The sequence below is a fragment of the Leptopilina boulardi genome, unplaced genomic scaffold (genome assembly GCF_019393585.1).
Source record: "Leptopilina boulardi isolate dan_hultmark-lab unplaced genomic scaffold, ZJU_Lbou_2.1 LbouV2_179, whole genome shotgun sequence".
Taxonomy (NCBI): Eukaryota; Metazoa; Arthropoda; class Insecta; order Hymenoptera; family Figitidae; genus Leptopilina; species Leptopilina boulardi.
In genome coordinates this window covers 1707179-1731806 of record NW_026137728.1, presented here as the reverse complement: position 1 = coordinate 1731806, position 24628 = coordinate 1707179, and the positions used below count along the sequence as shown (strand labels likewise).

The 24628-nt window shown below is 23.8% G+C and overlaps 2 protein-coding genes across 6 annotated transcripts; one reads left to right on the top strand and one right to left on the bottom strand.

Moving 5' to 3' along the window:
• Positions 1-720: 720 nt before the first annotated feature.
• Positions 721-20916, bottom strand: LOC127277804 (DBIRD complex subunit ZNF326-like). 4 transcript variants are annotated; one of them, XM_051299191.1, is made up of 12 exons: positions 20737-20916; positions 19913-19986; positions 17938-18137; positions 14518-14585; positions 14156-14233; positions 12333-12784; positions 11487-11631; positions 6441-6590; positions 5355-5843; positions 5140-5266; positions 4835-5063; positions 721-1319 (listed from the first exon to the last, which is right to left on the bottom strand). In XM_051299191.1, exons 2-12 carry the CDS (start codon positions 19936-19938, stop codon positions 734-736), a joined length of 2550 nt encoding a protein of 849 aa, XP_051155148.1. In that variant the 5' UTR covers positions 19939-19986; positions 20737-20916; the 3' UTR covers positions 721-733. The 4 variants fall into 4 exon arrangements, with proteins under 4 accessions (XP_051155148.1, XP_051155147.1, XP_051155146.1 ...); XM_051299190.1 differs by having other exon boundaries at positions 5140-5269; positions 11487-11628; XM_051299189.1 differs by having other exon boundaries at positions 5140-5269; positions 20737-20915.
• A 231-nt stretch (positions 20917-21147) lies between these two features.
• On the top strand, positions 21148-24604 carry LOC127277803 (tRNA (cytosine(72)-C(5))-methyltransferase NSUN6). Of its 2 annotated transcripts, XM_051299188.1 has the most exons (8): positions 21151-21317; positions 21459-21529; positions 21609-21731; positions 22096-22306; positions 22438-22600; positions 22720-22927; positions 23745-24041; positions 24307-24604. In XM_051299188.1, exons 3-8 carry the CDS (start codon positions 21618-21620, stop codon positions 24592-24594), a joined length of 1281 nt encoding a protein of 426 aa, XP_051155145.1. In that variant the 5' UTR covers positions 21151-21317; positions 21459-21529; positions 21609-21617; the 3' UTR covers positions 24595-24604. The 2 variants fall into 2 exon arrangements, with proteins under 2 accessions (XP_051155144.1, XP_051155145.1); XM_051299187.1 differs by having other exon boundaries at positions 21148-21529.
• The last annotated feature ends 24 nt before the right edge of the window (positions 24605-24628 follow it).

Sequence of the window (24628 nt, the reverse complement as noted above, 5' to 3'; positions counted from 1 at the left end):
CATTAGCTTTATTACATAATATGAAAGGAAAACATTAAATCAGTTTTTTTCTTCTTCTTCTTCAAAATACTCAAATTTCTCAAATAATTTTTACAAAAAAAAAAAAAAAAAAAAAAAAAGAACGCAAGAAAAATCACATCCACACACGTGCTTATTAAAAATAACAAAAAAAAAAAATTGTAAAGAAATCAAATAAAATAAATCATGTAAATGTAAGATTTCTTTTTTTTTTTGCATTGAACTTGATATTATAATTTTATCAAGTTTTACACATTTATTTCTGTATTCAATCTAAAATTGAAAGTCTTTTTATCTTCTTCTTCTTTTTCTATTGATGAACAAGTATCTACACTTAAGTAAAATTGAAGCCTGATATTCTTATTAAAAAGACAAAAAAAAAAAAAAAAAAACAAATCAAATTAGAAAATATCGATAAAATATTTTACAAATTAAATTTTCAAATCTCTTGATGAAAGTTGTCTCTCTAATAATGTCGTACATTCTGTCTCTATAATAAAAAGTTAATGTACTCTATATGTATATATATATATTCTATATATGGCCTAGATATTAAAATGCCTTACATTTTTCTTAAATTGTAAACTGATAAAGACGAATGAAACGAATCTTAAAAAGATTAATTTTTTTTTTCTTTTGTTTACGATTATGATCATACATTGAATATGATATTGAGTAAAATTCGATTTTTATGTTGAACAATTTTTCTTTTTTTTTAGGCCACAGTTTTCGGCTTAGTTTCTGACTTTTTTACAATCGTTTCTTTATCCTCGTTTTGTTGTTTTCCATCGCCTCCATTTTTTTCTTTGGCATGTTGTTTTTTACCAGTATTACGAAAACGATCATAACGTGAGTCTTCGTCGTCACTTGATCTTGCACCTGTTTCAGCTTCACGCAATATATTACCCAAATCTTTATCTACATCGTCAAATAATTTATCACCACTATCAACACCATATTCATCTTCATCTTCTTCATCGGCTTCATTTTCTTTACTATTATTTTTTGTTGTTTTTTCACTTTCCTCCTCGGCGTCCTCCTCCTCCTCTTCTTCTTCTTCTTCCTCTTCATCTTCCTCATCGTCCTTTGACTCGTGTACATTGCCATTATCGGATAATGCTTTTGTTTCATCATTACCCGATGCAACACTATCGGAATTTGGCTGATCGGCATTTGTTGAACCACCTTTTGTATTTTCACTTGTATTCAATGAATTTGTTGTTGTCGTTGACGATGATGATTGAAGATGAATTCGTTCAGCTTGTCGTCTCAATGCTTTGTCATCATTATCACGTACATATCTGTTAATTATATATTTTTTTTTTTGTTATAAAATGAACACGATATAGAAAATAATCTTCTAATTTAAATAAACAATTTCTCAAATTATAAAAGTACATTGGATTGACTTTAAAGCGCAAAAAAAAGGTCATTAAATTTATTAATTCTTTAATAAGAATAATTCTATACTAATATTATCAAAAAAAAATTTTTTTCGAATATTTCAGAATCAAACAAGACAAAGTTGCAAAAATTTTAATTTAGAAAAAATTTCTTTTTTTTTACAAAAAATTCTTAAAGTACCATTTTTGAAATTTTTTGAAATCTGATTTAAGCAATTTATTCAAGTTTACAATTTTGGCATAGTTTTTAGTTATAATGATTAAAATAAATTTTCGAACAATAATTAAGTTTTGGGTGAAAATTTCCCAACTGGGCCACGTAAAACTGACTTTTCAAATTTAAAATATTGTTTTTCATAATCTATTGCAGAAAGCCGAATTAAAAACATTCCTGAAATGCGTTTTTAAAAAAATTAATTATTTAATTATTTATTAACAATTAAATATTTTGTTACCTTTCCACTAAATTTGCAATTACTCTGTTGCTTGTTAATGAAATTTAATAAAATTTGGTGAGTATATAGAAAAATTATGTCTCTTTGAAATGCAATAGAAATTTCAATTAACCTTTATTGTTTATACAAAAAAAATTGTTTATTTAATAAACAAATGAATATTTAAACTATTTCTCAAATGTTTAGGAAAAAATTTCAAAAACGACATAAATCTACACTTTCTTAACTTTAATTAAAAAAAAAAAAAAATCTTAGTACCTTTAAAAAATGAGTGAATTACGAGAATTTGAAGAGCGACGTGTAAGCACTGAATCAGTCACCACTGCCGCGCGCGGCGTGCTACTACGCGTCGAAACCTATTCTCTTTTATCGAATGATACTAATTTATACTAATATAATTTATAGTAATACTAATTTGGCTAAATAAAAATTTGGTTTAGCGAAAATTTAATTAAATAAGAATTTGGTTAAATAAAAATTAGGCTATAATAACAATTCTATTAAAAAAAACTCGGTTAAATAAAAATTCTTTTAAATAAAAATTCCGTTAAATAAAAATACAGCTATTGAAAAATTTGATTCTACGTTAAATTAATTTTTTACAATTCAAATTTAGTATACATTGAGCATCCCAATTAAAATCTTTTTGATGAAATAACAAATTCATAAAATTAAATTTGTTCTTATATTTACAAGAAATAAAAAAAAATTTTGTTTTTAAATTATAAATTAAATTATTAAATTATTATTCATTAATTATTAATTAATAAAAATATTAAAATTAATTTTTAAAAAATTAAATTTGTTCTCATATTTATAAGAAGACAAATTTTATGAATTTGTTATTTCATTGAAAAGATTTTAATTGGGACGCTCAATGTGTACTAAGTTTGAATTTTAGAAAATTAATTTAACGTAGAACCAAATTTTTCAATAGCAGAATTTTTATTTAAACGAATTTTTTTTTAATAGAATTTTTATTAAAGCCTTATTTTTATTTAACCAATCTTATTTAATTAAATTTTGGCTAAAACAAATTTTTATTTAGCCAAATTAGTATTAGTATAAATGATATTTGTATAAATTAGTAACACTAGAGAAAATTTTACATTGGAATGTAAAGTTTTCTCTAGTGATACTAATTCTGTTACTTGCAAAATAATTCTCGTAATTCACTCATTTTTTAAAGGTACTAAGATTTTTTTTTTTTAAATTAAAGTTGAGAAAGTGTAGATTTATGTCGTTTTTGAAATTTTTTCCTAAACATATGAGAAATAGTTTAAATATTAATTTGTTTATTACCGTAAAATGGGGTAAAGTCGGCGTTTGCGGGTAAAGTCGGCCGGCGCTTTAAACACTTAAATATTGTATTTCATTTATTAATTTACATTAATTCTAACTACATTTTTAATAAAACTCGGATTTCTTCTGGAAAAAAGTAATAGTTAAACTTTAAAATGATTTAAAGCGCCGGCCGACTTTACCCCCAAACGCCGACTTTACCCCATTTTACGGTAAATAAACAATTTTTTTTGCATAAACAATAAAGGTTAATTGAAATTTCTATTGCATTTCAAAGAGACATAATTTTTCTATATACTCACCAAATTTTATTAAATTTCATTAACAAGCAACAGATTAATTGCAAATTTAGTGGAAAAGTAACAAAATATTCAATTGTTAATAAATAATTAAATAATTAATTTTTTAAAAAACGCATTTCAAGAATGTTTTTAATTCGGCTTCCTGCAATAGATTATGAAAAAAAAATATTTTAAATTTGAAAAGTCAGTTTTAGCTGGCCCAGTTGGGAAATTTTCACCCTTTTACAGATTTTTAAATTATATATATATTTTTTTTAAATTATTGAATTGCATAAAAGTATTTGAAACTTTTTTTTAAATAATTGAATTTTTAAAAAAAATATTGTAAAAATCATTAAAAATAATTAAATTTTGGAAGAGTTACAGTTTAAATTTTTAAAAATAATTGAATTTCAAAAGTTTTTTTTAAATCCGCAATAAATAAATTTTACAGAATTGAAAATAATTTAGCAAAAATAAAAGTTTTTATTTGAAAAATTCTTTCAGATAATTGAATTTTCAAAGAATATTAAGAAAATCATTAAAAATAATTGAATTTTAGAAAAGTTATAGTTGAAATTATTAAATTTCAGAAAGTTTTAGATGAAAATTTTTAGAAACAATTAAATTTAAAAAAATTGAAAATAATTTATTAGAAATTACAGACAAAAATTGAAATTCAAAATTATTAAATTGAAAAATGCTTTCAGATAATTGAATTTTCAAAGAATATTATAAAAATCATTAAAAATAATTGAATTTTAGAAAAGTTATAGTTGAAATTATTAAATTTCAGAAAGTTTTAGATGAAAATTTTTAGAAATAATTAAATTTAAAAGAATTGAAAATAATTTATTAGAAATTACAGACAAAAATTGAAATTCAAAAGTATTAAATTGAAAAATGCTTTCAGATAATTGAATTTTCGAAGAATATTATAAAAATCATTCAAAATAATTGAATTTCGAAAAAGTTGTATTTAAAATTTTTAAATTTTCTAGATGAAAAATTTAAGAAATAATTAAATTTTAGGTTTTAAATTGTAATTTTTAAAAATAATTGTATTTTAAGTGATTTTGAATAAAACTTTTTGATAATTTTTTTTAATGATTTTAAAATTTTTTTTAAATAATTATTGGATTTTATATAAATTTTTAATTGCAAAATAGTTTAAGATAATTGAATTTGAAGATTTTTAAAAGAAATATTTATTTTAAAGAAGTAGAAGTAATTCGTATACAAAAGGAAAATTTATTACACAACGGAAATTACAGTTCTCCTAGTGAAAATACGAATGTCATTTAAAAAATGAAAAATTATAAGTTCACTAAATAGAAAACATAAATAAATGATTAATGTTTTTTTTTTTTTTTACCTTTTAAGATGACTGCGAGTGGAACAATGAAGAGCGACAGCGCGCTCATTATTTTCGCTTCGTGGCAAATAAACTTTGCACAATTCACAAAATTGTACTTCAACACGTTTTATATATTCTGATCCAACTTTAATCATTTGCTTTGTTTTTGCCTTTTTCTCCGTATCAGTTCCTTCGCCTTCTGATTTTTCCTTCTTTTTCTTATCGCCATTCTCTTCATCTTCTTCAGCTAGAATACAAACAAAAAAAAAAATTAATATTTTCTCAAAAACAAAAATTTTAATTCAATTTACAAAAATTTTCACCATCAACATCGCCCACTGAATCAAGTGTCATGAAATTTTCGAGATTCATCTCTTTATCCTCATCTTCACCACCGCTCGAATTAACTTCATCACCATCGCGTTTCTTTGTTTCATCTTGAAGATTCTTCTTCTGAAAGCAAATAAAACAAATTAAAAATATCCGTAAAAAAATTAATTTTCAAAGAATTAAAAAAAAAAAAAAGAAAAAAAATTACCCTAATATGATCCAGTGAACAGACATGTGTCTCGTATGTCATTGGCGATCTTAATTGAATGCGACAAACACGACAGAATGGCGTCAAGAAACGTTTAATTTGCCTATGTGAATCTGACAAATTGTGCACTGCCTTAAGTGATCTGTAATTAAGTTTACAAACTGGACAGAAAATTGTTCTCGATGGTAGTGTGCCACGTGCTTCGTCTCGTGCTTCAACACGACGTTGCTCTTGACGTTGAACAATACGCATACGTGCCAACATTGCCTTATGTTTGGCGGCAACGCGTCTCATTGCTGAATTATGTTTACCCGAATATAAATGCAATGAATATTCCTTGAATGTAACACTTCTATGTTGACAATGTACGCAAATCAATTTTATAAAACGTCTACCGTCACGTCGACTTGGCAATTCATCAGAACCTGATCTTGCATTCTCCTCTTTGTTGTCCTCCTCTTTACCCTCCACTTCCTCTTCGTCGTCTTCCTAAAATGCAAATTTTCAATCATAGAGATCGAAAAAAAGGAACGAGACGCGCATGAATAAAAAAAAAAAAAAAATAACATCCAATAGTTCAAATTTCCAATGGATCAAATTCTAATAGGGAAGAATTTATTTAGCATAATTGCAAACCTCAGATCAACTTTAAGGCGTAAAAATAGTCGTTTTAGTGCATTTAAATTCCTAAAAGAAGAAAGGTCGGAAAAGTCGATTTTTTTTATTTTAATTAAATTTAATTAGTTAATAAATATTTTACTTTTAATAACTAATGTTATTAGATATATTAAATTAATTCCTTAAGGGTACGTGGGAACCTCCCACGTGACCTAGTATAGGAAAATATGTTTGTCCGAATAAATATCTGTCAGAAAAATTTTGGCGCTAATTTAAAAATTAACCAATTAGAAGTTATCAATGAAATTATGATTGATTAATTTTAAAATTAGCGCCAATTCGGCGTTTAAAAATTTTTTTAAAATGAAAAATTCGAACAAGTGAAAATTCGTTTAGAAATAAATTCAAATTTCGAATGTTAAAGAAACGACAATTTTAATAAAAATAAGAAAAAAAAAAAAAACTCACATCTGGTTTTGGATCTTCCTCATCGTCCTTTACTGCATCGTCTTTTTCCTCCTCGTCTTCAGTAGTTCTTTCCTGCTTAGGCTTTATTTTTTCCTCCTTCTTCGCCTTGTCCTCATCTTCTTCAGCATTTTCATCATCCTCACCTTGTGGCTGTACGTTTGTTTTTTATAGTTTAAAAAAAATGTAATAAGAATTCTCGTTATCCAATGTGTTAGCATATTTAACACACTTCTAACTAAATTCAATATTTTAATAATAATTGAAAACAATTGTTTTTTTTTCAAATAACTATTTCAAGACATTATTACTAAATATTTGTGCATATATAAATGTATGTATATATAAAAAAAAAACATTGAAAGTATTAATTAAACATATTGTAAATTTTATTTAATTAGTAATTTCAAGAAAATAATAATAAATAAATGTAAATAAAAATAAATATAATATTAACTACAAATATATATATATATATATATATATATATGTATAAATTGAGCAAATAAATGAAATATAATTTTAATTAATTAATACTTTGTTATGAAACATAGATTTTACATAAATTACTGTTTTGATTTACTCACTTTCTTCAAAAGAAACTATAGATACAATATTTATTTTTCAATTCATTATTATTGTAGATAAATAAATGGCAAAAATTATTTTATTGACATGAAATTTAAGCTAGAATTTTAAATTGCAAAAATTTATTGGAAAAATGAAAAAAATAAATATATATAAAAATTTAAAAAAAATTCCAGGCCTTTTTTATGATTTCCAGAAAAATTTTTTTTTCGCCATTGACATGAAAAAGTGTCTTTTTTGTGCCTGTTTTGGGCAGATAAAGTAGCACTTTTTAAGGCAGTTTGGGCCAACTGCCTAAAAAAGACTTTTTTAGGCAGCAAACTGCCGTATAAAGTCTTTTTTAGGCAGTAAACTGCCCTATAAAGTCTTTTTTAGGCAGTTGTTAATTTTTGCATAATTTTTTTTTTTGCTTTTATTTTATTTATCAATTTTTATTATTTTTTTTCTTTAAAATTGTTTCACTTTTTCATAACAATGGCGAAAAAAATAGCGTATGTGGCTCGCACGTAGTAATTTTTAGGTTCGGATGATTTCAATACTCGCTGTCTGTGCGACTTCGGTTCGACTCGGCTCGCTTTCGGCTCGACTCGACTCGCCTTCGGCTCGTCTTCATCTCACCTACAGCTCGCCTTCGTCTCACCTACGTCGCACTAACGACAGCTCGTACTGAAAATTACATCCTCACCTAAAAAGTACTACTTTACGTGCTTGCCACATAATATACTATTAAATTCCATATTTTTTTTTACATGATTTTTAAATTCTGTACGAAACCCAAGAAATTGTATTATATCTTAATGTTCATTTCGGATCAAACATAAGGTGTATATTTTTCATTTTTAGAAATTCTTAAATATTATTGAATTATTTTAGCTAAAAATATTAATTTCTACATTTTTTAAAATTTCAATTTTGTACAAGTTTTTTTTTCACGTGAATTTAAAAAAAATGACATTATAAACTGTTTGCTCCGAAATGTATCTTTTTTATAGTCAAAAACCCACTTTTTTTAATATCAGAGCTTCATAGTGATCCTAAAAAATATTTTAGGGGAAATAAGGGGACTTTTAGGGTATTATGAAAATTACATAATTAAGGATAAAAGCTTAATTTATACACTAAACCACAAATTTATTAAATTTTTCTTCTGATTATTTAAAAAAAAAATTTTTCTATTGTTAAATTTCGATTAAATTTTTGTTTTTGGCACAATGGCAGGAGCTTATGATTATTCCATAAAAATGATTTTTCACATAAATTTTTATTTTACAAAATAGCATTTAATACAGAATTTTTTTTTTAAACGAATGTTTACTCAACGGAATTTTCAAAGTAACGAATTTTTATTTTACAAAATTTCTCTTTACCCAACTGTTGCTTGAAAAGAATTCTAATTTAACATATTTTTAATTTATTAGAATTTTCATTCAGTAGAATTTTAAGTAATTCGAATTTTTAAATCCTAGAAATTGGAATCGAAAGCTTATATAAAATTATTTAGTATTTTAAAACAAAAATTTTAATTAAAAATCTCCTAAAATTCAATTATTTCTAAAAATTTTAATCCAAAATTCAATTATTTTTAAAATTTCTATCTAAAATTCTTTACTAAAATTAATAATTTCAATCCAATTATTCAAAAATTCAATTAAATAAAACATTTTTGAATTAAAAATTCTCTAAAATTCAATTACTGTTTGAAACATTGTTAATAATTTTCAGCAATTTTAATTTACAAAAATTTTAATTCAAAATCTCCTGGAATTCAATTATTATTAAAAATTTTGATTCAAATAAATAAATTTCTAATAAATTTAATCAAAATCTTGGCATTTCAATTATTTAAAACATTTTTCAATTCAAAATACTCAAAATTCAATTATTGTCTGAATTTCGATTAAATTAGATTAAAAAAAAAAAAAAAAAAACGTTTGAGTAAAGAGAAATTTTGTAAAATAAAAATTCTGTCAAAAAAAATTTGACAAATTAAAAATTCTATTGAGTAAAAGGTCGTTTAAAGAGAAATTATGTTAAATGCTATTTTGAAAAATGAAAATTCGTGTAAAAAATAATTATATAAAGCTGTAGTTCACGCGGCTAATAAATCATCAACTTGGCGAGCTTTTAGGGATCAAAAAATTCGCTAAAATTTAAAATTCTTGAATTCTGTCATTTTTTAAATTATTTTTTGAAAAAAGTAGCATTTAGTGGCTTTTGGACAAAATTAGTAGTAAAAAAAGTAGCCTTGTCGAAAAAAAGTATTAAAAAATTAAAAAAAAGGTGTGTCACTTCGATGCCTGCATTATAAACTTTTTCTTGCATTGAAAAATTTATGAAATTCATAAAAATGTTTATTTTTCGCAAATATTTTAAATATTAATGGAATTTTTCAAAAATTTAAATTAAGAATTTTGAATTAAAAAAATATTTTAAATAATGTAATTATTATTTATATATATATATATATAATAATAAAATGCTTGGTCTGTCTTTCTGTCCTAACTTAAAGTTGGTGTTTTCTGATTTCACGTGTTTTTTGAATTGTAATTTTATGACGTATCAAATTTGTGTCAAATTTTGACAATTCTTTTTCTCGTTTTTGTCAAAGTTGTATAATTGTGTTTCCAAATTTCGAAATTAGTTTCTTTAAAATTCCAAATTCAAATTCAAAAATTCAATTCACGAAGCTGAAGTACACAACGTTTATCAACAAAATTTTTGTTTAAATTTATATATTGACCCTAAATTACATATATTTATTGTAGGCGGAATATTTAAAGTATTTTTCAGATAAATATTCCGCCTATGTTAAATATGAACCGCCGGATATTATAATTAAAATTTCTACAGCGGTATTCGTTGGCCCCTGGTACCTTAAAGATCAATTTTTAAAAATAAATTTTTTCAAATTACTATATATATATCTTGTAGGAAATTTTCTGGCGCATCTTTATTCTCATCATAATTTATTTTTTTTTGTATTTGTAACAGTTTTTGAGAAAAAAGCAAAAATCTAAATTTTTCATAAAATCATTTTTAATTAAATTTTTTTACTTTAATTCGTTCTAAAATGAAAAGTTCTGAATATTTTTGCATACAATTTACAGGAGTTATAGTTTAAACCATCCTTTAAAAATGATCCTTAATAATAATTCTTCATTTTTTAATTAGAAAAAAAAAATATTAATTTCTCTGAATAAAATGTTTATTGATACACAATAAAGATTACTGTAAAGTTTTATTTTAATACACTTTTTTTTTTTTATTATCAATGAACATTTTATTCAGAGGAAGTTTATCCTCAGTGAAAATTCCCTAGATAAACGAAGCTTTTGAATAATATAAAGCCTAGCAGCACTGAGCAACAAAAAAATTAATAATTTTTTTAAAATTAAAAATGAATTACTATTAAGGATCATTCAAAGGATAGTTTAAACTATAAATCCTGTAAATTGTATGTAAAAATATTCAGAACTTTACATTTTATAACGAATTAAAATGAAAATTTTAATTAAAAGTGATTTTTAGAAAAATTTAGTTTTTTGCATTTTTCTCAAAAACTGTTACAAATACAAAAAAATTTATGAAAAGAAAAAAGATGCGCCAGGAAATTTCGTACAAGATAGTAATTTTTTTTTTTTTTTTTTTAAAGTTTTTGTTGATAAACGTTGCGTACTTCAGCTTCGTTTTAATTCTATTAAATATTAATTATATAAACATATAATTTTCATTATTATCATTTAATATGTAATAATTTTCTAATAAATTTAAATTATTATTGATAATATTAATTTTAATTTCTTTATAACAAACAATTACATACTCAATTTTGCGCGCGTTTAAATTTGCTAGTTATTTAAATAATTAATTTACTTAAAGAATTTTAGAAATAATTGAATTTTTTTGTGAAAAATTGGGGAAATTTACGAAGCTGATGTACGCAACGTTTATGATAAACGATTTTTAAAGAAATAATTTTTTAAAATGAAAAATTCTATAATTTTTCACCTAAAAATTATATTTCTTGTAGTTTTCATTAATCAATAAATTATTTTAAAAAAAAAAGTATTTTTTAGACAAAAAATTATAGAATTTTTTATTTTAAAAAATTATTTCTTTAAAAATCGTTTATCATAAACGTTGCGTACTTCAGTTTCGCGGAAATTTAGTGAAAATTTTTCAAATAAGATACTTTTAGAGACAAAGAGGGAAAAAAAGGGAACGACTATGAAGCCTGTAATATTGATTTTCTCTAAAAAATTAACAATATTTTTTACCCCTAGATTCCCAATAAGTGTGACAAAAAAAGAAATTATAAAAAGTGACAATTATCCGGTGGGGGAAAAAAAATGTTAATAATACAAATCTTCATTTTGAATGTTCAAAAATAAAAAAAAACATTTAAAATAGTAAAGAAACAAAAAAAAAAAAAATTGAACAGTATCAAAAAAACGAAATTACCTTTTCATCTTCATCCCAGTTACTCCGGTTGTCGTCGTCGTCTTCGTCAGAAAATTCAGCATTAATAGCCTTGGCCATTCTATCCTTGTCCTTCATGCTGGGTGCAGAGTCCTTTTTACTACCAGAGAGCCTAGTAGTACCGCTACTATTGGCACAGCAATTTAGGTTTTGATTTAAATTATTTCCCTTTCATTCTCATATTTCCTTTTTTATTTATTTATTTTATTTTTACTTTGTTCTTGTAAATAATCGTCAACTAGCTTCTAATAATATATTGCATGCTAGTTGACCTTTTTTTTTTTATCAAATAGATATATATTTCGCGATTTTTATTTCATTTCGTGATTTCCCCCATTTTTTTTTTCTAAATATATAGACTCATCTCATCTCGTATAATTTTAATGATTTATATGTATGCATATATATATACCGTTCTGCCTTTTTGTTTCTTCAAGTTTCTCGTGATTCAACATATAACATTTACTGACTGATAATAATAATATTTCTATATCTATAAAATGAATGATAATAAAGAAGTCAGAAATTGTATCAAAATAAAGATGTTTTCGTCGATTTTGATACATTTAACTTTTTTTTTAGAACCCTGTTTTATTATTATTATAAAAAATTTTTTGCCTCTCGGCAGTAGAAGATCATTTTTCGTATTTTCATTGGTTGATTTTTTTTTTTTTTTAATCGTCATATCTTGACTCATATCCAGTTTCGATAGAAAAGCAAGCAGGCTACTTAGGACGGTATTGAGGTTTTTTTTTTATTTTTTTTAGGTTTTTTTTTGTATTTTTTTTTTTTTGTTTTTTTTTTAAAGTTATTTTTTAATTTAGTTACCTCCTGCGCATCTTGGTTGTTGTCATGCGCACACGCTGGATGTAGTCTCGTGAACGTGAACCCAGCAGCTTGCGTCGATAGTCAAGCGTGCCGAGTGTTCGCTTCCGAGACAAGATGATGTCCGATCGGGAACCACGATGAATTCCACCGCCACCTCTGCCACGTGTCGATGAACGACCCCGATAACTCGAGGTCTGACGGGAAATTCTTCCACGACTGGAAGTATATCTTGGTGCCGGCGGTGCCATATCGTTAATGCGTGGTGGTTGTGGTGTTGTATAATTCCTCGATGCAGAATGCCTGTCTTCCGAACGATGATAGGATGATGTACGTTCATTCTGCCTTTTCTCCTCGTACGTTGAATTTGACGATCTCTTATCGTCATATTGTCCCGATGTTGATGAACCACCATAAGAACCCGAATACCTCTGCGAACTGCTGCTACCACCACCCTGCCAAATCAAAGTCAATTGTGCTCCTTCCAATCTCTTTCTTTTTTTTACTTTTTTTTATGCAATTTTGTATTCTCGCTCTTTCTATTTTCTGTTTCATTTTTTTTTTCGTTCGTTTTCGAAAGAATACAATATCGCTATTCTTCTGCAAATTTTTATCATCTTGAGGGACAAAATATATATATATATTTAACAAAAAGAATTTTGGGGGAAATATTGTTTTTTTTTTTGTAGCCTTGTTTTGAAATAGCAAATTTAAATTACTAAATTTCTAATTTTTTTCACACACTCCCAAGATGTTGAGAGAGAGAAAAAAAATGCAAAGATGGAAATAAATATTTCCGAGCAGTGAGAATGAAGAGACAAAACCGGAAAGTATATATATAAATTTTCTTTTTAAAGAACGACGTTTCATTCATTAATTTGATTCTGACTGTTCGAAATTTCTGAAATAAATCTCGTACCCTTTTTGCATTGTTTCGTTTTGCATTGAAAGCTTTTTTTAGACTTCTGGATATACTTTTTTTTTTAAAGGACTTGCGATGATATTATATAGCAGTTAATTAACTGTGGAATGACAGGTAGCCATTAGAAAACAGGAAGACTAACACACAACTTCACCATTTTTTTTTTTTTTTTTTAAATTTGTGCTCTACTTTTTATTTTTTTTTAAATATTTTGCAGTGTTCCACCACTTTTATGTCCCAACGTAAAAAGAATAGGTGTGTGAGTAGTTGTAGACTCGTCGCTTAAAAGGAAATCATGAAAACTATTGAGTTTATTTTGTCTAATATAGAGAATATTTTTTTCAATTTCCTGATTTCTTTCATATATAGATTTTATGATTTGAATCATTATCCTATAATTTAACTAGTTTACTTTCAAGAGGCGTTCTACTTTTAATTTTTGGCAAAAGAGACTACACAATTTCTACAGGAACCTTGTTTTTTTTTTCTTTCTTTTTATTTCCAAGAGACATTTTTCTCTCTCGATGAATTTTTTTTATTAAAACTAATAAATTTTTTTACTGAATTTACGGTGAAAAAATGATTTTTTCACGTTGGTGAAGTTTGCAACGTTTATGATCAACGATTGAAAAAAAAAAATTATTTTTCACTCAAAAAATAATAACTAATTTTTTGCCTAGAATTTTTTTTTCAAAAAAAGAAACGTTGCAAAAAAATTTTTTGGATAAATAAATAATTTGCATAGAAAAATATTTTCTCTTCTCAATCGTTGATCATAAACGTTGTGAACTTCACCGACGTATTTTTTCTTTCTTTTTTTTTTTTTTTTTTGGAAAAGAATAGATTGAGAAATAGATGTGAGCACAATTAAAGTTATTTGTGAATGAGAAATGAAATTAAATACCTGATATGAATCATTCCTCATTCTTTTGCGGCCAGAATCACTGGATGATCTGTGATCATCTCGTCCGGAATACGAATCCTGTGAATAATTCAATTTCTGTAAGTTCCTTTTTTTTGCATAAAAAAAAGAAATGACAAATTTTGTGAATTTGAAATCAAGAAAGAAGAATGAAAAAATTTAGAATTAAAAATTTTTTAAAATACGAATTCAGTGGGAGTATTTAATGTGAATTTCGAAAAAAAAAATTAGCCAACTACTACAATTTTTTATTGTATTTTAATTTTTAAAATTCGCGTTAAAATAGTTCCGGATTAATTAAATATTTAATAGAAAGGAAATTTAAGGATTTCTTTTGCACTCACACGTGGTCGCTTGTAGGCATTCGAGTGTTCACCTCTTCCACCTCTATTTGAGTATCTTTCAGATCCACCTGGAAATTAGAAAAAAAAATATATATATTTATAAAATTCAATTCTAAATAAAACTTACAAAAAAAGTCGATATTTGTAATTCTTAATCAATTTATTTATCACCATTTATTATTATTATATTTATTATTATTTAATTATGATGAAATATTCATCTATCACTATTAAATATTAAATAAATTAAATAATATCATAAATTCTTTAAAAAATTGAAAATCATTCATATATCAAATTTTAAACTTGAATTCAGTAAAATAGATTCAAAAAAAAAAAAAAATTGTAGTTCTTTTTTCGTAATAGCTTTGTAAGTTTGATTTATAGAAAATTAGAAATTATTCTAATTAAGATTTTTGGCAGAATTTTTTAGAAAAAATTATTAAAATTTTCTATTTCAAACAAATTAAAAAAATTTTTTTTTTTTTAAAGAAACTCTAGAAGTTTAAACAATTATTTTTTCAAATAATAAACAAATGTTTCACTTTTTTTGCTGGAGTAATAAGCAAATATTATTTTATTATAAATATTATAATATTCTAATTATTAAATTCATTTTATTAATCCCCTAATAAGAAATTGTATAAGAATATTATTAAGAAAATTTATTTCGAATATTTCAGAATCCAACTAAGACAAAGTTTCAAAAATTTTAATTAAGTAAAACAAATTATTACAAAAAATTCTTAAATTTCTATTAAAAATTAGTTTTTAAAGTCCCGTGTGGAAAAAGCCACGATCTTGCCCTCAAGAGTTCGGGGCCCCCGGCGGGGGCCCATGAGGGCTGATCCATATGGCGAATCCATGAGGGGCACCGTAGGGGCCCCGCATGGATCGCCCTCATGATCGATTAGCAAAATTTTCTAAGTCCAAAATTCAAATATTTTTTCGTCAACAAAAAATGAATGTTTCCAATGATTCAGAACAACGAAAAACGCGTTTTTAATAAAAATATATTTACACTTTTTTGAAAATAACACTCACACTTATGGCAAAATAGATGAGGGCCACCGTAGGGGCCCGCATGGATCGCCCTCATGATCGATTAGCAAAATTTTCTAAGTCCAAAAATCAAATATTTTTTTATCAACAAAAAATGAATGTTTCCAATGATTCAAAACAACGAAAAACGCGTTTTTAATAAAAATATATTTACACTTTTTTGAAAATTCACCTGAGATGATTCATGATAATAATCATAAAGCATATAATTAATTATATTTTATAAATTGCATTTGATTGGAAAATATAATTTAATATCTTAACTTTAACTAAATGATGTTAAGCACTTTTCTTTGTTAGGTATTTTTCAAGTTTAAATAGCATCAAGAAGTTAGCATTCGTTTTGAAGTAGCGTGCGTAGCGTAGTTGGTAAAGCGTTAGACTCGTAGTCCGTAGGTCTTAGGTCCTTAGGTTCGATTCCCCCCATGTGTTAGATTTATTTATTTCTCAGGTTTGCGTTTAATCATTAATTCTATGTATGAATTAATTGAAAAATGAAAATATCGGTTAATAGTATGCATAAATTACATATTTTTTTATTTTTTAATTAATTAATTTATTATTACTTTTAATTATATCCGACAGTTAATTAATTAGAACGTTAATTAATAAATTCAATTTGAGTAAGAATTTAATTTAAAATTGAATAATTATTAAATAAATATGTTATTTATTCATAACTTAAGCTTATTTATTATTAATTAACTTTTATTATTAATATTATTGATTAAAAAACATTATGGCAAACTTGAGGGCAAGATGAGGGCAAACGTGAGGGCCCATAAGGGCGCCCGTAGGGGCACCCTCATGGATCGCCCATGCGGGCGCCCTCATCGATGAGCATGTCGTTTCCATGAGGGGCCCCTATGGATCATCCATATGCGGCCCTCATGGCATGAGGGCGATCCATAAGGGCCCCCGCTGGGGGCCCACATCACTTTTCCACACGGGGTCTGATTTAAGCAATTAATTTTGAACGAAGCTGAAGTACGCAACGTTTATGATAAACGATTTTTAAAGAAATAATCTTTAAAAATGAAAAATTCTACAATTTTTCGCCTAAAAAATATTTCTTGTTGTCATTAATCAACAAATTATAAAAAAAAAATATTTTTTAAGCAAAAAATTAAAGAATTTTTCATTTTAAAAAATTATTTCTTTAAAAATCGTTTTGTTTTTTCTGACAATTCAATTTTTGATTTTTGATTTAAAACTTTTTTTAAATTTAATTGAATTTTTAAAGAATTATAAAAATCATTAAAAATAATTTAACATCAATTGATTTTTAATTGAAAATTTTGATGATTTTTGTTGCTCAAGAATTTATTAGAAATTACAGACAAAAATAAAAATTTAAAAATATTAAATTGAAATTTCGAAGAATATTATCAAAATTGTTGAAAATAATTGAATTTTGGAAGAATTACAGTTGTAATTTTTAGAAATAATTAAATTTCAAAAGATTTTGTTAAATTTCAGACAATAATTAAATTTTACAGAACTAAAAATAATTTATCAATAAATTTAAGATAACATGTTTTAAAAATAATTAAACTGTAAGTGATTTTTTTATTGAAATTTTCCACTGATTCCTGTTGCTGAAGAATTTATAATTATAGAAAAAATTGAAATTTATAAGTTTTTAATTAAAAAAATGTTTTCAGATAATAGAATTTTCGATGAATATTATAAAAATCATTAAAAAATAATTGAATTTCGCAAGAATTATAGTTGAAATTATTAAATTTCAGAAAGTGTTAGATGAAAAACTTTAGAAATAATAAATTTTAGAAAGTTTTAAATTTCAATTTTTGAAAATAGTTGAATTTCAAATTGATTTTTGATAATTTTATTTAAAGATTGCTATTTTTAATTTTTAACAATTTGGTCTAATCAAGTTAGCATTTTTAGATGTTTTAGCTCAGGATCTCAATTTTTTTTCTTTTTTTTGCTTAAACCCTTCATTTTGGGGTAAAAATAAAGTACCCTAAAGTTGGTACTTCGAATTCCTACCGGAGCCTAAATTTTTTTTTTAAGAAATAGGTGCTAAAAATCAGTTTTTTGCAAAATTCCTCCTTTCATGACATTTTAGCATAAAAATAGTTAAAATAAAAAAGAAAGTGTATAAAATTCTGAGTAATTTGATTAAAAAAAAAAAAAAATGAACCCTGTAGCTCAAAAATTGACCGAGATATAGCTTCCGCAAAAAATTCATTTTTTCCGTAATTTTAGCCAAAATTAAATTTCATTTTTTTTTTATTTATCTGGAAAGAAATTTTGTTTTATCATAGCATCAGTAGTTGGAATTACCTGCGTTTATTCTATATAAATTGAAAAATAAAAAATATATATACTAACCAGAATTATATTTATTGCGAGAATCATAGTTCGAATTGGAATTGTATTTATTGAAACCACCACGAGATGTGTAATTACCACGTCCACCGGAATTTGAATTATTCCAATCTCTTCCGCCTCCACCACCTCCACCCCCACGGCCTCTGTACGAACTTCCTCCACGAGAATTAAATCCTCGACCGCGTGGACTCATATTTGAGCTGTTGAAACACAAAAATTCGATTAAGATTAAAAAAAACAACAAATTATTTCTATAAATAAAATTATTTAACATGCATTATTACTTATTACTTACTAATTGAAAAATTTGTAAAAAAAAAAAAAAATAAATAAATAAATGAAATAACAATGCTAATGTTTATGATCAACGATTAGAAAACACATTTTTTTTAAACGTAGCTGAAGTACGCAACGTTTATGATAAACAATTTTTAAAAAAATAATTTTTTATTTTAAAAAATTCTATAATTTTTTGCCTAAAAAATATTTTTTTATAATTTATTGATTAATGAAAACTACAAGAAATATTTTTTAGGTGAAAAATTATAGAATTTTTTTCATTTTAAAAAATTATTTCTTTAAAAATCGTTTATCATAAACGTTGTGTACATCAGCTTCGTTTTTTTAAAACAGAAAATTATAAATTTTCAACGAAGCTGAAGTACGCAACGTTTATGATAAACGATTTTTAAATGAAAAATTGTATAATTTTTCGCCTAAAAAATATTTCTTGTAGTTTTTATTAATTAACAAATTTTAAAAAACTATTTTTTAGGCAAAAAAATTATACAATTTTTCATTTAAAAATCGTTTATCATAAACGTTGCGTACTTCAGCTTCATAAATTTTATCTAAAAAAAAAATGTGTTTTTTTTTTTAATTTTTTGATCAATAAACGTAAAAAATATTTTTCGAGGCGAAAATTCACAGAAATTTTCATTCAAAAAAATATTTCCTTAAAAATCATATAAACATAAATTTTATTTTGTTAACAAACGTGATATTTCTGCTATAAAACACAATATATATATAGCGGATGTGCGAATGAAGTAATAAAAAACTCATTGTTACGCTCTCTTTGATGCTTTTACCGGAAATGCAAATTACAAAATCGGTAAATATAAAGATGTTCTTTTTTCATTATAATTTGTTTGTTTTTTTTTTCCTAACGTAAATTAAATACTGTTTTTAAATTTTTTTCTTTTATACACGCAGTTCGATAATAAACCGAAGATTATTAAATATAATCTTTTCACTGAAAAATAGTATAATTGATTCAAGAAAATTATTTACTCGTTCGTATTTGATCCACTAATTTTTTTTTTTTTTGATTCAAGAAAATTTACTTAAAGTAAATTTTTCTTAAATCAAGAAAATATTGAATCAAATAATAATGAAATGAATTTTCTTGATTCAATACTATTTTTTTCCAATTTAAAATATAATATTAAGAAAATAAGGAAAATTTTCTGTTATATACTGAAATAGAATTTTCAGTTATTTTTAAAAATTATAAAATCGATTTCACAGCCGTGAAAAATAAATAAAAAAATTTGTCATGTAAATAATTTTTCCATTCGTCAATATAATTTTATTTAAATAAATTTCTTATTGATCATTAAAGAGTAATAATCATTTTCCTTTGGGTATCAGATTTTTAACATGTTTTTTTTTTCTGTAATTAGATCGAGAGATATAGAAATAATCGCGATATAACCTTTAAAAAAAAAAAAGAAAAAAAAATGCTGAAGCTAGAATTACAATTCTAATTGATATTTCCATTAAAGGTGAATTTGTTATTACATATGTAGTATTGAAAAAAAAAATAGATAAACCACAAGTGCTTTTTTAGTTTTATTTGCTTTGAGTCAGATAAATAACTCAATACTGAATATACACGACAAGGCATAAATATTTAGTATTTTTTTTTTACATTTACAAAGCAACATTCATGGCATATATTGGAATTACCAACCTGTATTTATTATAACCATAATTCATGATTATGGTTTATTGTTGTTCAAAGTTGTCAGAAATCTTGGCAACGCTCTAGGGAACAAATAAATTCATATATTTTATCCCATATATTTATCAGTAAAATTCGAAATTCAAAATTTTCGAATTTTTTCAATTGCCCTTTAAGTCGAGAGCAATGTAGAAATTTAAAAACTACAAATAAAATAATAAATAAAATTTTAAATTAACAAGATCTACATTTTTAAATTTTAAGAAATTAATTAAATTGAAATAAATATTTAATAATAAAATTTAGTACAAAAACATTTGAATCTCGTTCTTAGTCTTACTTTTCCTATTGTTAAAATTTTAACCCTTTTTTTTAAAAATTATTAATTTTATATAATTTTCTTTTTGGACATTTTTTCCTAAAATACATAAAATAATATTACAAATTGAAAATACTTTTTTAATTTGTATCAAATTAAACTGAAATTAGAATTCAATATAAAATTATATTGAATTAACTATATAGTCCTTTTGTTAAAATTATTTTTACTAACCCAAAAAAAATTTTTAGCTACGTTGTTAAAAATAACGAAACAGCCTTGAGTAAGAAAAAAAAATTAATAAAAATATTAAATAATTTCGAAAAACAAGATAAAAATATGGTGTTTGTAATATAGAAAAGAATTCAATATTTTATCTTTATCTATAACTATATAAGGCACACACAAAAGTTGTGCTCTCTACAAAATCAATACTCAAACACCCTATTTCACCGCTTACATTGTTTCACTGACAATCGTAAATAGAAAAAAGGCAATTATTCATATATATTACCTTTAATTTTCTTCTCAACTTCAATGGTCTTGATTTTCACAACAATTTTTCACTGATTTTCACAAGAATAATTGCCGAAAAAAAAATGAATCAAACTTTATTTAAAGCAAAACGCTGCTCTCTAGACCGAGATTGATGTGCGACGTTTGAACAAAGATGGCGAACCGGTTGCGTCCTAGACCCCTGCCGGATATGCGTAACACTGAAACAGGAAATTGACATTATTAAAAAGTGGAAATGGAATTTTTGAATTATAATATTAAATAACTATTTTATATATTTAATTTTTTTTTATAGAAATTTAATTTAAATCATTTTTATAGAAATTATTATTTTTTTTATATTTAAAATTATTATTAATTATTGTATAATTATATTTTTATTTTCAAGGTCCACCGATCCACACACGTGTCGTTGTTCCATTGTTTCGTATGTTGAGATCAAAGCCCGACAAAGATCTTTTGTTTAAACATTATGTTAAAATGTGTTAAAAATACAATATTTTCTCTAAATTTATTTTTTTATTTCTTTGTTATTATACAATTATAATATTAATTTTAAATTCATAGTTTTAAATTTTGGTAAAATTTATTTTATAAAAAAATTTTTAATTAACTGCTGATGTAGATATATTTTTTTTTTTATAAATAATTTATTATTTTTATAAATTATGGAGAAAAAATATTATGAAATTAATACTCCTTTTAAAAATGATGATATAGAAAAAAAACTTAGAGAGGAATTTGAAAAAGTAAAAAAAGATGGAACGTTTTTAAATGTTTCGGAAATTGAGGTTAAGTTTTTTTTTTTTTTATATATTATTTACATTTCGATTTCAAATATTTTGAAATTATAATTGTATTAAATTACAGGAGAATTTGATGATTTTGAAAAAATGGTTAATTTCAGCGCCAAAAAATATTGTTTATAGAGTTAATACAATATTATCTGATTCAAAACAAATAACAAATTGTATAGAAAATGAACTTCATTGCGTAAGTTAAATTATTATTTTATATTTCTTTCAATTATTTTTATTTATCTTAACACTAATGTAAATTCATATTTTTTACAAAAAAAAAAAAAAAATTTCTTATTCTATTTACATTAATAAATTATTTTATTATTACAAATATTAAAAATTGCAATAAAATAAAATATTTAAATTTAATTATATACATATAATTTTTTATTTTATATTTTGGAAAAAAAAATTTGAAAAATTTTATTTTACAATTTTATTGTAAATGCGTTAAAATTAATTATAATTAATTATTTTTTATAAATAGAAAATTTTTAAATAATATAATTAGTTTTTATTTTGAATAAAAAATAATTATTTAAATTTATTTATTACAGCAAAACAAGACAAAAGGACATTGTCGTAAATTACCGACAATTAAATTATTTGAAAAAATTCCAGAATTAATTGTCGTTAATTGTTGGAATGATGAGATTAATTTGAATTTAGAAATTCAATCGAAAGAAATTATTGTCGATGTAAAATGTGGAGAAGCTGTAATTCGAGGAGCTGATATTTTTGCACCTGGTGTAATTGGAATGCCTCATGGTATTTTTTTTTTTATAAAAAAAATATTCTCTTTTATTTATTAAATATTAAAATATTTTAATTAAATATTAAAAAAATATATTTTATATAATTATTTACAAATTAAAAAAAAAAAAATAATTTTAATTTAGGATTAAATGTCGGTGAAACTGTTAGTGTATTTGCTGATATTGTTAAAGATTGTAAAAAGGGTCTTGTTAAAAAATATGCCGATGAAAATAAATTTTTTCTTGGCAATGGAATTATACAATTGACCAGAGACGATTTATTTGGACATGAAATAAAAAATGTGAGGTAATAACGAAATTAATATTTTAATATGATAATAAATTTTTTCTAAATTATAAAATGAAAACGAATTAAATTTTATTTATGAAAAAAAATAAATAAGAATTTTTTTTTTTTTTTTTTAGTGGTATTGCTGTAAAATTAATTGATGTTGTGTCGAGACTTCCACAATTAAATGATAAAAACTTTGAAATTGGCTCGTGTTTACTTCAAAATTTACCATCAATTATTTGTTCACGAATTTTGGATCCTCAACCGGGAGAAATTGTTCTTGATATGTGTGCTGCTCCAGGTCATAAAACTACACACATTTCTGCTTTAATGAAAAATAAAGTAAGATTTTGAAAAATTATGTTTTTTTTTGGTTTCCCATGTTTGGGAAATATTAAATAAATAGGAAATATTAGAAATAACTAAAATAATAATTAAATTAATATAAATAATTAAACAGGCCTTAGATTATACTTTTTCCAATTTTTTTTTTTTTTTCGAAATTACGACTTCTTTCGACTTATTTTAATAGGATGTCGACTTTCTCGACTTTCTTTACATTTTTTACAAAATTTTTAAACAAAATACGTTTTTTTAGTATACAATGCTAAATTCATTATTTTCAATAATATTATAATGAAATTCTTCAAAAATTCAATTATCTTAATCAATTTAATTATTGTCTGAAATTTAATAAAAATATTTTGAAATTCAATTATCTCTAAAAATTACAATTCGAAAATTTAATTATTTAAAAAAGTTTCAAATAAAAACTCTAAAATTCAATTGTTGTTAGAAATTAAAAAAAAAAAAAAAATACAGCAATTTAAATCTGTTTAAAACTGAATATTATTGCCTTAAATATTGTTGACCTTTATAACTAAAAACTACTAAAATTTTAAATTTGAATAAATTTTTGATAATATTCTTCTAGAATTATTTTTATTAAGAAATTTTTTTTTGAATGTAAGTCAACTAAAACAACTTTTTTTGCCCCTCAAAGTCGATCCGAGGCCTGTAATTTAAAATTACAGTATTAATTTCATGCCATGAATTTAATATTATTATTATTATTATATTATTATTATATCATTTTTTTTACTATCTTTTTAAATAATTTAAAAATTATGAGAATATTTTTGTCTTTTTCTTCATCCAGGGAACGCTAATAGCACTCGAAAAAAATAAGAACAAATTACAAGGCTTAAAGAAACATTGTGAAAATTTTAATGCAAATCAAGTTCATTGTTTTTGTTTTGATTCAACGAAGGCATTAATAAATGTCGATGAAAAAAGACAAATTTCACAGGGACCTCCTTTTTTAAAGGAAACATTTGATCGTATTTTATTGGATGGACCATGTAGTGCTTTGGGACAGAGGCCACAATTTTTCAATACAATCACAATTTCACAGCTTAATTCCCATGTTTTTTTGCAAAAAAATTTATTTTTCACTGTAAGTCCAAATTTTCATATAAAAAAAAAAAATCATCAAATTATTATTTAAAGTAAATAGTGTTAATTTTCCAAAATTAAATAAAAATTTAAATTAAAAAAAGCAGTGAGAAGATCTTTATGGAAAAATATTTTTTTTTTTTCTACTTAGACAAGAAAAGAAAATTTAATATAAATTTTTTTATTTAAAAATATATTTATATCGTAAAATCTAATTAATTACAATAAAAAAATTAGTTTTAAAAAAAAAATTTCTATTTTTACAGGCAGTAGAACTTCTTAAATCTGGTGGAACTTTAGTTTACAGTACTTGTACAATTACTTTAGCAGAAAATGAAGAAATTGTTGCATGGGCATTAAAAAAATTTCCAATTTTAAAATTACAATCGATAAAAAATAAAATTTCACAAATGAACATTTTAAATTATGGTACTACAGGTTTTAATATCGATGGATTAACAATTGAGGAATCTGATTCATTACTTCGATTTGGTCCCGAAAGTGATTGTATTGGATTTTTTATTGCTTGTTTTACAAAAAAAGAAACACAATAATTCATTAATGGTGAGTTAAATTTTTTTTTATTTG